The 14,391-nt window shown below is 34.3% G+C and overlaps 1 protein-coding gene across 1 annotated transcript; it reads left to right on the top strand.

Annotated features, from left to right (window-relative positions):
* The first annotated feature begins 7,525 nt into the window (after nucleotides 1-7,525).
* Nucleotides 7,526-13,344, top strand: LOC123655783 (juvenile hormone acid O-methyltransferase-like). The gene is made up of 4 exons (XM_045591537.1): nucleotides 7,526-7,966; nucleotides 10,035-10,206; nucleotides 12,183-12,291; nucleotides 13,154-13,344. Exons 1-4 carry the CDS (start codon nucleotides 7,605-7,607, stop codon nucleotides 13,342-13,344), a joined length of 834 nt encoding a protein of 277 aa, XP_045447493.1. The 5' UTR covers nucleotides 7,526-7,604.
* Nucleotides 13,345-14,391: the final 1,047 nt, after the last annotated feature.

Here is a 14,391-nt window from a genome sequence, read left to right as displayed (position 1 = left end):
AGATATCCCGTATATTCCTTCTTTAGAAAATCGTCGATTGGAGAGAGACCAAATATTTTTATTTAAGTTACTTCGTAATTTTATTGATTCCCCTTATCTACTAAGTAATATATTATTTAGGTCTCCCAAAATAAATACACGTAATCAGTCCCTATTTTATGTGCCTAGAACTAGGACCAAATATACGCAGAATAATTTTACTTTTAGAGCATGTAAAATGTACAACCAATGTTTTCATCACATTGATTTTGCTACTTGTTCAGTGCATTCTTTAAGGAGTGAATTACGATATGCAATAAATTTTTAATTTTTAATTTATCATTAATTATTTACATAATTCATGAATTTCTAGTACGTTAGTTTGATTTTGTTATAAATTAATTTAATTATAATTCTATTATAGTTGGTATGATTAATTTTTAATGTTGTATATATCTGAATTTGTTATCTTTTAATTATTTATTATTTAATTGATAATTGTATGAAATGTCTCTATTCGTACATGTTTACCTAATTATTTAATTTACTACTGTTTGAATTATTTATGTTTCTGTGTGTATCGATTATTTCTTATTAATGTGTGCTTTTTAGCTTATTAATGAATTGTTTACTATTGGAAACTTTATTGGTTTATGTATCAGTTTTATAAGAATTTTTTTTTTCTTTGTATTATTGTACTGTTTGTTTCCTAAATAAAATAAAATAAAAATAAAAAATAAAATATAATTAAACTTAATACTAAAGAGGTGATTCCCTACTGATGTTAAGTAGAAGAATGATTTAATAAAACGAAGTTGAAGAAAGGTTTCCACGGTGTGGCCGTCGCTGCGGTGGTCTCTGCGGTGATCGCTTTCCGTTGCTTACCATCTTCATCCGAAATGATGTTGAAATCTTGCACGTGTGCCGTACAGAGAAAATAAGGCTGTGGCACACCTGGGTTTCTTATATTCAAATATATTGTTTAATTTTCTTCGTATGAAGTTAAGTCGGAGGCACACTGATACCGTGGGGTAAGGCTAGTGTAACATAACTTGTTTTTTAATGTTTTCTATTTTTGCCAACAATATTTTTGTAATACTTTAGACCCTATGGAAAACATGTATTGTTGTTGTTCTATTGTACAATATTATGTTATACTTACAACGAATATATATGAAGGCGCATAGACATTTTTAGAGTGACGTTTCGGCACTCTGACACAACCCCGGGCGCTAGTGAGCTTGAGTGAGTGAGTCGGGACGGGCATTAGACATTAGGCTTGTCAACGGTCTCTCGATTCACATCGTATCGGTACATTACGATGATATAGGCCAATTGCCTTTATATATAAGTTACACATATATTACCCACTCAATATAAATAATAAAACACATTTCAGCCATGTACACATTCTCACACATTCACACTCGTTACACAATCCACATTACATTGAAAACAGAATTAATTTATTTGTTTATTGTTAATTTTTAAAAGTACTGTTCTATGTTATGCCCACATCAAATTGTTATGAAATACACACATACTACCCACTCAGTAGAAATAATAAAACATCGCCGACGAATTAAACTGTCATCCGCGACCCCGAGCCGTCAACACTATTTTTTTATTATTTGCGACGCCAAGCCGTCCAAGTTTTGTATATTTTTTTTTTATAATTTTAAACAACAATATATACGATACGAAGAAATACAGTCCATTTCATTACCGTCACGTGGGCGTAAGGTGAAGAATTTATTCATTGTTTATTACTTTTCTGTTATACAATAGTTGTATTAAAGAAAAAATAAAAAGAAGAATAATAATTGATATACATATAATACATATAATACAATTAAAAATAATATATATCATCAAAATATATGTCATCTACAACATCGGCAGCCGGTAGTAACGAAACGGCCAAGCCACATATTTTGACTAAGGTGTAGAGTTTGTGAAGTTAGGGCTTGTGGAGTTAGGGCGTGTAGAGTTAGAAGCTTGGCTCTACATGAGATCTGATAACTTTTTGACAGTGCGAGCCATATGATCTCGTCTTGGCAACATTTTACATGAAAATGTTTTAGGTGGGATTTCAATTCTTTTTGTAAGTTGCTTATGACAATATTATAGCTGCATTTTACCTGCGACACATTTTATACCATAAATATCATCCAATCTTCACCATATTCGGTTTAAGCACGCTGTTTTTGATTTTATGTTGAACTGATATGCAAACGGTGACCTCCGCCAAAACTTAAATACCAAAATTACAAAATGTAAATTTTCGACATAAACTAATAACCGATTTTAATTTTCTATGTATTTCATTATTATTATTATTAACAAGGAGTCCCTATATCAATTTTCAGACCTCTAGCATCAAAATTTGCGGAAGTCTCATACAAATTTCCATCCCCTAGTTTAAGGGGTTAGGGGGTAAAAGTTCCAAGTTTTAGAATTTTTTTGTTGTTTGTGTATTAATACTAGCTTACATACCAAATTTCAGCTTTCTGGGACTTCAGGAAGTACTCTAAGAATTTTGATGATCATCAGTGAGTGACGAAATCGGGTTTTTTTAGATATCAATAAAATCTAAAGTATAAGAGCTATGCAATTGAAACTTTATATGTTTAATAAGTCCACTATTGACATCATAGCCCCAGAATTTTGTTTATCTGGTATAATCCAAACCCAAGTTATGAGGGTTCAAAAAAACGACGAAGCGCTTCGAAAAAAGATATGTAGTGCTTTTCGTTTTTTTTTTTTGGTTCGTCTTGGCGGGGGCACTACCGTGCCCCCAGATTTACTTAGATTCGTTGAATAATTTACTAAATAATACCCACACAAAAAATGTTATTTTGGGAGGCGATATAAACATTAATATCATGCCAGAAAATCTTTCCGGGGTGGCTCTGGATTATTTAAACTTACTTGCACTACAAGGAATAAAACCAGGCATTAAACATACCCACACGCATAAATACTTGTATTGATCATATAATGATAAAATGCTCGTCATCTTGTAAAACTATAGTGTTTGAACAAAAAATAACAGATCACTCTCCACTATTATTATTTTAAATAAAGCTAATGTGATAAAAAAAACCGTAACAAATAATATAGTATCGTATTCAGACAAGGGTGAAAAGTGTTTGAAAGTCTTTCTAGATCTTCAAAAAGCGTTCGACACAGTTTCCGTACCAATCAATACTCCTGAAACGTTTGGATAGTATTGACATAAGAGGTGTGGTTTTTGGGTGGTTCACGGACTATTTATCGGAGGGAACACAGTGTGTGAGGGTGACTGGTGTTATGAGTGATCAACTTACCTGTAGGTTCGGTGTTCCACAGGGCAGCACTCTTGGACCTACATTATTTCTTATCTATATTAATGAACTCTGTAATGTAGCTGTCCAGTGTAACATGGAAATAACTATGTTTGCTGATGACACTGTACTACTTTTTCACGGTAGCAATTGGGACACTGTATACAGTAAAGCTGAAAATGGCCTTGCTATAGTCACAGCCTGGCTGGAGGAAAGCTTGCTGTCCTTGAATGTTTCAAAGACGAATTATATATGCTTCAGCAAGTCAGCATCGCATAAACTGTTACCTAATTCTGGACTTACAATACATACGCACCCTTGTAACCGCATCGTTAACAACTGTAACTGTGGCTGTAGAAAACTTAATAGAGTAAATTCCGTGAAGTACTTAGGTGTAGTAGTCGATGAACGACTTAATTGGAACTTACATATTACTACTTTAACTACTAGAATCAGAAAACGAATGTACATCTACAAAAATTTACGTTCAATATGTGAAGAAAAGCTCCTAATTCAAGTCTATCGAGCACTCTGCGAGTGCCTTGTGAGATATTGCATCTGTGCATAGGGAGGCGCTGGTAAGACAAATATAATGCTTGCAGAGAAGGCCCAACGCACGGTCCTAAAAGTAATACTCAAGTTGCGCAGTAATAAGCAAAGTTGCGGTGTATAAACAAGCTGATGTACTGACTGTAAGACAAACATACATATGTATATGAAGTTGTTAAAAGATACCATAAGAAGTGTGTACCTTATTTACCTTTAAGGAACAAAATAATAAAAAATAAAATAATTAAAATAATAAAAATAATAAAAAGATGTCCGGTAAATCCTACGAAAACAGCGTTTGGACGAAAACATTACAATCACCATGCTCCAACTCTTTATAGTAAAATTAACACAATTTTTAAAATCAGAACACTTAATAACTATAGATCAAAGGAAAAATTACTTGCCTGGTTAAAATGCTTGGATTACAACGCTACAGAGAATCTTTAAATAACAGTTAAATAATAGCCATTGACTGACGTGATATACACAGACGTATATACACACACGCACACACACACACACACACACACACACATACACACACACGCACACCCACACTTTGTACATACACACAAGCACATACACATACACATGGTAATAATTAGTGAACAACTAAACACACATGGCACAAGTTTTCCATCTAAATGTTAATTATAGTTTAAAGTTATTAATGTTAATGTTAGCTAGTTTTGATTTTTTTTGTACCATTGAATTGATAATAATTAGTTTTTAAGGGTATAATTTGTTATTACATATCGACGGGTGCAAAATAAAAAGAGTTATATACAAAACAGGAACTTTTCAGGAGAGCGCAAAATAGGAAAAAGTGCTCCCATTTTGTCAATTTTAAACCAAATTTGTTGAAATTTTCATCACTGCTATATTTTTTAGAAAGACAAACAATTGTATATTTCATTTCATCTAATTATGTTTAATTAACGAGATATTGCAGTTGTCTGCCTCTACATTGTGCTTAAAAATATGACAACTGAGTTAACTACCACTTGGTCGTTTCTACATAGGAATTAATAAATCTGGGTTTAATAAAGATGTTTCATATATTTATAAGTATGACTTTTCCAATTCCAAAAATTTCCAAAAACGTCTTTCCATGTCTATCGTGATCTATTCAAATGGTTTATTATTATGATAACACTTTCACACAAACCTTAATACGTAAAAAACCAAAACAAACAAACATTGTTGCCGGCCGGCGAAGCACATGACATCTGACTGATGACACAATAGGAATGAACGTGCGCCTGTCGCGCGGATTGCGTAAAAGCGGCCAAGTGGTAGTTGAACGCATGTACGTCGTGTAATTTTACAAAACAGCAGTAGTTGTCTTCTTTTACTTGACAAAAGTACAAGAAATGAGGTGATATTTGTATTTTTTATTTTGCCATGTTGTAAAATATAAAGCTTTTAGTTAGTTACTGCAATAAAAAAAAAACTCAAAATTGTAGTTAACTTTTTTTACTTTGCACCCGTCGATATATTAAAGGGGAGGATACTGGCGTCTGCAACACAGTGCAAACTAGTGCAGGAGTCAGGGTAATCTGTATTGTATAATTTATGATTGTGTCCAATAAAGATTATTGTTATTATTATTATGTAAATTCCTTAGTTATGAAAAATTCTTTTATACATATCCATCACCTCTCCAGCTGCTGGTGCCGAGATTTTTTTATCTCGGGCTGCTGGTATAGCGTCTTTCAGGGATCTGTAATTTTTAGCTCAAACTATAGTACTGAGATTGTGATTTCGTAAATAATGGGAAAACTGTTTAATCGCTTGTTTTATCAAATATTTTAGCAATCTAAGTTTCCGTTGGCCTGTGACATAGTAAGGTTCACAAACAATTCTGTTATTTGTTTCCCATAGTCAGAATTAGATATTTCGTGCTGCTTTAATTTTTGTGATTTATTTTGAATTGCTCTTGCACCCTTTTTGGCAACAATTATTTATTCACATCACTTATCAAAACCTCAACATCAACATAATCGTCTTGAAGACTTAGCTTAGCACCTTGCGTTAACCTGCCTTTTAAAACATAACATAATAATAACTATTAAATTTCTTTTACACTTACTTCTCTATCATTCTCAAAGAGTCGTAGTATTTAATATATTCAATCAACTGTTTAATAGGTACTTGTTTCATCATTAGATATAATCTATAGCGTATTAAAATAACCGCTTTTGGTAATCTCTGAAACGGCTGGACCGATTTTGACGGAAATTTCACTGGCAGATAGCTGATGTAATAAGGAGTACCTTATGCTACTTTTATTTTACAAATTTATTTATTTTGTGACTGGAAACTGAACAATATTTTTTTTAATTTCCACGGGGACGAAGTCGCAGGCACAGCTAGTACGTAATAAATTTAAAGCATTCTTGAAATCAAAAGTAGCCATATCGAAATGAGGTACAGTTTGAATATTTTCCAAAAGAAACAAATTTAAAATATCCTTAAATAATAATTCAAAGTTTTTTCATAAATTGTTTTCATAAAATATAATAAAGTTTTAATTTTTTCTTAACTTACGTCTTTTGTTAAAATTTAACAACTAACTAAAATATTTGTTAAAAATATAATACGCCTCGTTGACTTTGATTATCAATATAATGCCAGTACTTCTACTCGGTCCCGTTTTTATTTACGCACGTCACGTGTAAAAACTTCTTTACGCACGTTTGACTTGGGAAGTAAGCTGGTGAGCGCGTGACGAGAGTGTTTCGAAAAGTATAATTGGGCGAGGCAAACGGAGCTAGAGAGAGTTACTCTTTCTCTCATAGCCAGTTACGATACATAAATTTAAGACACAGTGCAGGCCTATTGTACAGAAATTTTACTTCAGTCGTGTGGTGTAAAGAACACTCGTTTTTTGTTACTTACGCTGTTATGCTCTTGAATAGTCTTTTCAAGTGATGACACTTGGTTTTGCAGTTCAAGTCACAGTTTCAGTGAGGTAATTAATCGCACTTCCTAATGAATTAACAATAATTTCTAATATATTCAATTAATTAACACGCAGCTTGCAAACAACTTCCGATCACGGAAGGTTTACCCACATTTACTATAATGCAGTAATGGGTACTTACTTGACTATTTTTTCGTTGACCTACGTTGTATTATACTTCATAACTTTTTACTGGGCGTACCGATTTTCGTGAACGCATTTAAATTTGGAAATCTAATTACAACCTTTTGAGTAATATTTGACAACGCGTGTTTACTTGACTTTTGTCTGCCTACGTTGTGTCAATGGCCCATATAATTGAAACCGGTTTTTTTTTGGCTAGTAAACACAATTATAACAATTTTTATTATATTTTATTCAATTAAATACAATCGAAATAATACAATAATGATTTTGAGGAAACGTTAGGATCGTAAAGTACTGGATAAAATTAAACAATAAGTAAATTGCAAGCACTTGCTAATTCATTATTCAGACGCATTTGACTAACGTTTTCGCATATTTACGTACAATTTCTGTTATTAATTTAATTAATGTTAAAAATTAATGTTCCAATCGTTGCACATGCATCATTTTCAAATTTTGAGGAAAATTCCGTAACACACCGTACCATAACAGTCGGCTATACCATGTATCGGTGGTATATATAAATACTTACGCACCGCACTCTTGATGAGACTGTCAGCTGAAACCGAACCAAACGCAGCGATTTAACGCACTCAAACCCGAATCAAACAAATATCTCTAAAAGATATACGAAAATGAACGACGCTGAATTATATAATAAAAGCAATATTATAACAAAAACGGATGCTCTGCAATGTTTAGAAGAATATGGAAAGCGAATTAAATGGAAAAACGGCGAAATTACGGTTTTAGACATTGGTTGCGGAGATGGAGGCGTAACGATGGGTATACTAAAAAAATTTATCCCCGATAATTGTGAAAGACTGGTAGGTTGTGATATTAGCGAAAACATGGTTCACTTTGCTAATAAGCAGTACGCGAATGATCACACCAGTTTCATGGTGCTGAACATCGAGGGCGACTTGCCAAACAAGCTTCGAGGAACTTTTGATTACGTATTTTCATTCTACGCCTTGCATTGGATCCAACAACAAGAGTGAGTAATTCCTAAATTTATTATATATTTTAATTACTATTTAATTCTAATTTTTTACCATGCTCTAATTTTTTATAATGTGTTAATTATATTTTACATTTTACATAAAATTCTTCATATGCGAGTTCTATTTCCACTTTTCGAGACAGTTTAATTAGTTATATTTATTTTATTTACTCTTCTCTTACATAAAACGTTAAGGACTGGCTGGAGGACTTCCAAAAGACGAAGTTCTCAATATTTTTTAAATATATGTTAGCCCGGAACTTTTGACTGGGTGGACAGATTTTTATGTTTTTTTTAATCGAAAGGCGGTACCCGAGTAGAAATTTTTTCGTCTTCCTTAGAAGGACCGGACCAGGCATGCCTGATCAGGACTAGATAAGGCATGTAACGCAGATGATTGGTCTGGACCTGATCAGGATGAGATGAGATTTCCTGATCGGGTCCAGATCAGGAAATCTCATCTCATCCTGATCAGCCGGTTCGGTCCGGTCCTTTTATAAAACACGAATGTATATTCTTGAAAAAAATGTTTAACAAAAAAATATATTATATATTAATATTTATTTCCGTTTATTTTTTCCAATGTATTATTTATTTGTGTTTTTATTTTAAATATTAATTATTTTTATTTATTTTTATGTTGTTAATTAAATTTTACTTATCAACTTCTAATAATTAACTACTAATTAACTATTTCCTATTACTTACGACTGCTCCACTGTGTAGAAATGACTCCCTGCTAGACTGTCCTGATAACTGTATATATACTTAGTGCGCTTAAAAACATTAATAGCGCGATTCAGGCTCAGTTTGCGTAATTTCTTTCAGGCTATCCTAATCTGGACCGGACCGGGTCCTGATCCAGTATGCCTTACCATACTTGATTATATTTTACATCAGGCTATCCTGATCTGGACCGGACCGGGTCCCGATCCAGTATGCCTTACCATACTTGATTATATTTTACATCAGGCTATCCTGATCTGGACCGGACCGGGTCCTGATCTAGTATGCCTTACCATACTTGATTATATTTTATATCAGGCTATCCTTGTCTGGACCAGACCTGGTCCTGATAGAGCTTGCCTGATCTGGCATGCCTCGTTCTATCCTGATCCGATCCAGATACATGATCTGGCTGAGCCTGACCTTTTTTCTAGTCGAGTACGTGTCATGAGGTTCCATTTAAATTTAATTGCGATCTGACTAGTACTTTTCGAGTTATATTTAATAATCCGTATTTACTTGATATTTTTTCGTCGACCTACGTTGTATTATACCGCATAAATTTTCACTGGGTATATCGATTTTGATGATTCTAATTTTTTATTTATTTATATAAGCAGGTCGGCAAACAAGCGTACGGCTCACCTGATGGTAAGCGATTACCGTAGCTTATAGATGTCTGCAACACTAGAAGCATCGCAAGCGCAGGGTCGGCACCCTATCCTCAATTCCCTCAGGAACTCTGGTCACCTTACTCACCAACAGGAACACATCACTAAAAACAGTTTTATTTAGTTGTGATCTTCTCTAAAGTCTAGAGTATGACCCCAGTCGGTCTGCTCCATATTTTGAGCGGGAAATTTCCTGCTGTGCCCTACCTCAGTTTAATCAAAAGCTGATGCTTGTCTTGCAGTCGCGTTTAATTTTGATCAAGAAGTAATGTGTACTATTTTAATAACGCGTATTTACTTATCGATGTGAATGAAGTGTTTTTGTTTTTTCGTTTGCGAGCAAACACAATTAGTACTCCTTAAAAAAATAATATATATTTAATTCTCTTAATTGAATTTCTAAAAACGAGGACAGTAATTAAATTGTTCGATTGAAAAATCTGCACTACATATCAAAGTATAAATTTAGTATTTAGACTTAGAGATGTACTATAAATTATTATTCTGATACTATTTTTGATGCACAAAGGTTATACCCATAATACTAACATATTTATTCTACAAAAATTATTTTTCACTTTGATAAACTACTAAGATATATCTTAGATATTTAAAAAATTAATCTAGAGTAATAATAAATATCTATAATAAAATCATAATTTCAGGGTGGCATTTGCAAACATATATGATCTACTATCAGAGAGAGGCGAGTGCTTTTTAGTATTCCTGGCTCACACGCCGGTTTTTGACGTTTACCGCGTCCTATCTCGGTCAACAAAATGGAAGTTTTGGATGAAAGATGTTGAACGCTTTATTTCACCCTATATTGACTGTCTGGTAAAATTCTATTCATTATCAATTATAATTTTTGCATTTCGTGCTCACATGATAAGCTTAAAAAATAGTAACTTTTCGTATATGTAATGTCAAACTGTCCTTAACATTGAACAATGCTATCATTATTTTACACTTCAGCCTATCGCAGTCCACTGCTGGACATAGGCCTCCCCAAATTCGCGCCACACATCCCGGTCTTCCGCAATCCTCATCCAGCCTACACCGGCAATCTTACGTAGATCGTCAGTCCAACGGGCCGGAGGACGTCCCACACTGCGTTTGCCAAGACGCGGTCTCCACTCTAGGACCCGTCTACTCCAACGGCCATCGGTCCTGCGACACAGATGACCAGCCCACTGCCACTTCAACTTGCTAATTCTGTGGGCTATGTCGGTTACTTTCGTTCTCTCGCGGATAGTCTCATTTCTAATCCTATCTTTGAGAGAGACCCCAAGCATAGCCCGTTCCATTGCACGTTGAGCGACTTTAAACTTGTGGACCAGTCCCTTCGTCAGTGTCCACGTCTCGGCTCCGTATGTTAACACAGGCAGGACGCATTGCTCGAAAACTTTTGTCTTCAAGCATTGCGGAATCTTCGAAGTGAAGACTCGACGGAGCCTGCCAAACGCCGCCCAGCCCAACCGAATCCTCCTATCGGCCTCCTTCTCGAAGTTGTTGCGGCCTAGTTGGATAGTATGGCCTAGGTAAATATAATCCTGAACAACTTCGAGAAGGGTACCATCGACCGATACCGGTATCGGTATGACTTGGTTGTTAAACATAACTTTCGTCTTATCCAAGTTCATACAGAGACCGACACGTCGGGAGGACTCGTTTAGGCCGGCCAGCATTTGGCCTAACTCATCCAGCGTCTCCGCAAAGATGACAATATCGTCGGCGAAACGAAGGTGAGAGATGAATTCACCATTGACGTTGATGCCTCGTTCCCCCCAATCCAAGGTCTTAAAAACATCCTCTAGCGCAGTGGTAAACAGTTTCGGTGATATTACATCCCCCTGTCTTACCCCACGCCGGAGGGAAATAGGTCTTGTTCTTTGGTCATTGACATGAACGGTCATCGTCGCCGCGTCGTACATAGATTTCAGTACCTCGATATATCGCCAGTCGATATGACATCTCTGCAGAGAGTCCAGGACAGCCCAGGTCTCGACAGAGTCGAAGGCTTTCTCGTAGTCCACAAATGCCATACACAGCGGTTGATTATATTCTTCCGTCTTTTGGATAATCTGCCGAACAGTATGGATGTGGTCCACGGTGCTGTAGCCATTTCGAAACCCAGCCTGCTCTGGTGGTTGGAATTCGTCGAGTCCTCTGGCGAGACGATTCGTAACAACCCTCGAAAACAGCTTATAGATCATTATTTATTTAATCTTTATTACACAAGTTAACATAACATGTTTCTCAGAAGGCGGACTTGAAGTCGTAGTAAGTACAACTTTATCCACTACTCGCAAAAAAAGAGTTGTGATAGGTTTATGCATTTAAAAAATATACATTTTTATACAATTATATAAAAAAAGACATTAGTAACAAAAAAAAAAACAACAGATCAAATAAATAAAAAAAGGATTTTTACTTTTTTTCGCCAACCTGCCTGCCCAGCGTGGTGACTACGGGCAGAACTCATGAGTACGCGCCAAAAATTTCGGCCCTTAGTTCCCGGCAGCCCCACGGTTTCCGGCTGTTTTGGGGTCGTAATGTTTGGCGCGATCTTGTGGAGGCCTACGTCTAGCAGTGGACTGCAATAGGCTGATGTGTGTATGTGTGTGTGTGATTGTGTTTGTGTGTGTAACTTTTACTTACACGCCCAAATATACAGATTTTTTTTTGAAATGTAATAAGATGTCTTAACTTCGTCTTTTTTAAAAGGGAAATGTTTCATACAAAATGAAAATGAATCAAAACAAAATGAAATTAAGTTATCAATGAATAAAATATTTCATAATTTTTCGAAGGAACCTGAAAAGAAGGTCAAACAAATGATGACGTCGATCGGATTCACTTCGGTGGAAGTCGAATGTTTGCATAAGACATTTGTTTATCCAAACTTGGATGTACTCAAAGGTAAGTTTAGTATCTACACGACTACTTTTAAATAAAAAACTAATCCCTATTTCCATCTGCTCCCTCCCTATCCCTATTTTCATGTGCTGTGTGGCTACGGCACTAAAGAATTTAGCCACCCCCTCTCTTCCCGTGGGTGTCGTAAGAGGCGACTAAGGGATAACAAGGTTCCACAACCACATTGGAACTTAAGAAGCCGACCGATGGCGGGATAACCATCCAACTGCTGGCTTTGAAATACACAGGCCGAAGACGGGCAGCAGCGTCTTCGGTGCGACAAAGCCAGTACTGCGGTCACCAACCCGCCTACCCAGCGTGGTGACTATGGGCAAAACACATGAGTTCTCGTTATTTTTGGCGTAAACTTGTGGAGGCCTATGTCCAGCAGTGGACTGTATAGGCTGTAATGATATTTCCATCGGTTACGTCATAAGTTGATAACAAATCGATTTTATTCGATGCTTCTTTTTTTTTGTTCTGGTTCTTACGGAATGAAACATGAAACTTTAAGAACATCGTCCAGAAAATTAAATAAAAATCAGAAAATAAATTGCTGAAATGTATGTACGAGGGTAACTTCAGAACGACTGTCCCAAATTGAATAATATTTTTTTTTGTGTTCATTATTGTCTCGACAAATAAAGAATTTCAAAAAAATATGGAATATCAATATTCATCGGATCAGTTAGTATAAGATTTAAAAAAAAAATTGGGTTCTAAAAGATCTATATCATTCCAAAGATCTACTGTTTCTGAGCTTTGTATCTTTAAAGTTTACTATTTATTATTTGATTTTTTTAATTTTTCATTGTCATATCTAGTGAAAAGTTTAATATATTAAAATAATTTCTTTTACTTTTAGGTCTCGTAACATCAATCAATCCTTTCGAAATACCAAAAGATTTAGAGGAAGATTTTCTGTTAGATTACTTTAATGTTCTCCGAGACTTGCGCATTATAGATCATGCGAGCAGTAACGTCGATGGACCGACCAAAGCGACATTCAACTACCGTCTTATTGTAGCCAAGGGAAGAAAAGCATTGATTTTTTAAGAACTGTTGGTAGTAAAAAATTGTAATAAGTCTTATAAAAACACAACTTATATGTAATATTGTTTTATGGTATGGCAAAAATGTTAAACTTTTAAAGCAATATAGGAGGTATAAGTCAATCATTAATAATTCTCTTACTTTACTACTATTTATGTACTTGATAAAACAAACAAAAAGATAATAATTTTTTCACTATTTCAGATGTTTTTAAGTGTTTAAGATACATCTAAAATTTTAAAAGTAAATTAATATTAATTTTATGTTATTAATAATATTGACCGCCCTTTTTATATTTAATAAATAAAAGTTAGAATTATTTCTTGTTTTATTCATTTATTGATTTATAATAATGCGCCAACAAGGTAGATTACTATGAGTATATTTACCATTTTCAACACCAAGGTACAACAACAGAGTGTTACCTCAATTATAGCTTACAGCTTACTTGAGAGTATTTCATTTCAAAAACACGTAAAACAGATACAAGAAAAAAAAATCAATGCAATAATAATTGTGTTTGCAGGGAAACGAAGAAAAACCGACTTCAATTGTATCGACAAGTGGAGCGTGATGGATTAAGCTCTGATCACTCTCTTACATTGTGAATAGGTGATTATTTTGCTCAAACGTTAGTATATTATTAATATTTTAACAATATATATATATATATATATATATATATATGTATATATATATATATATATATCAGCAAAAATAATATAAAACATACAAAAACAATAAAATACGGTTTTAATTGTTATAATAACTAAATGTGATCTTTTTTTATTATTTTGTAATTTGATGTATATATTAAACTAGCTGTACCCACGGCTTGAAAATCCGTTCAGTAGATTTTGAGGGAATCGATCACATTCACTTTTGGGGACTTTGTTTTATAATATTAAATATAAAGATATGCCATTAAGATATTTAATGCCATTTTTTTTTATTTCAGTCACTTAAAATGCTTATCACACTGACTAACTTTTTAAAAGGCACAATTTATTATAATTTAAAAGGTGTTTTTTATAAAAATAATCTATCAGG

The sequence above is a fragment of the Melitaea cinxia genome, chromosome 8 (genome assembly GCF_905220565.1).
Source record: "Melitaea cinxia chromosome 8, ilMelCinx1.1, whole genome shotgun sequence".
NCBI classification, from domain to species: Eukaryota; Metazoa; Arthropoda; class Insecta; order Lepidoptera; family Nymphalidae; genus Melitaea; species Melitaea cinxia.
Note: the sequence above shows the minus strand (reverse complement) of the source record. Positions and strands in the feature narration are given on the sequence as shown.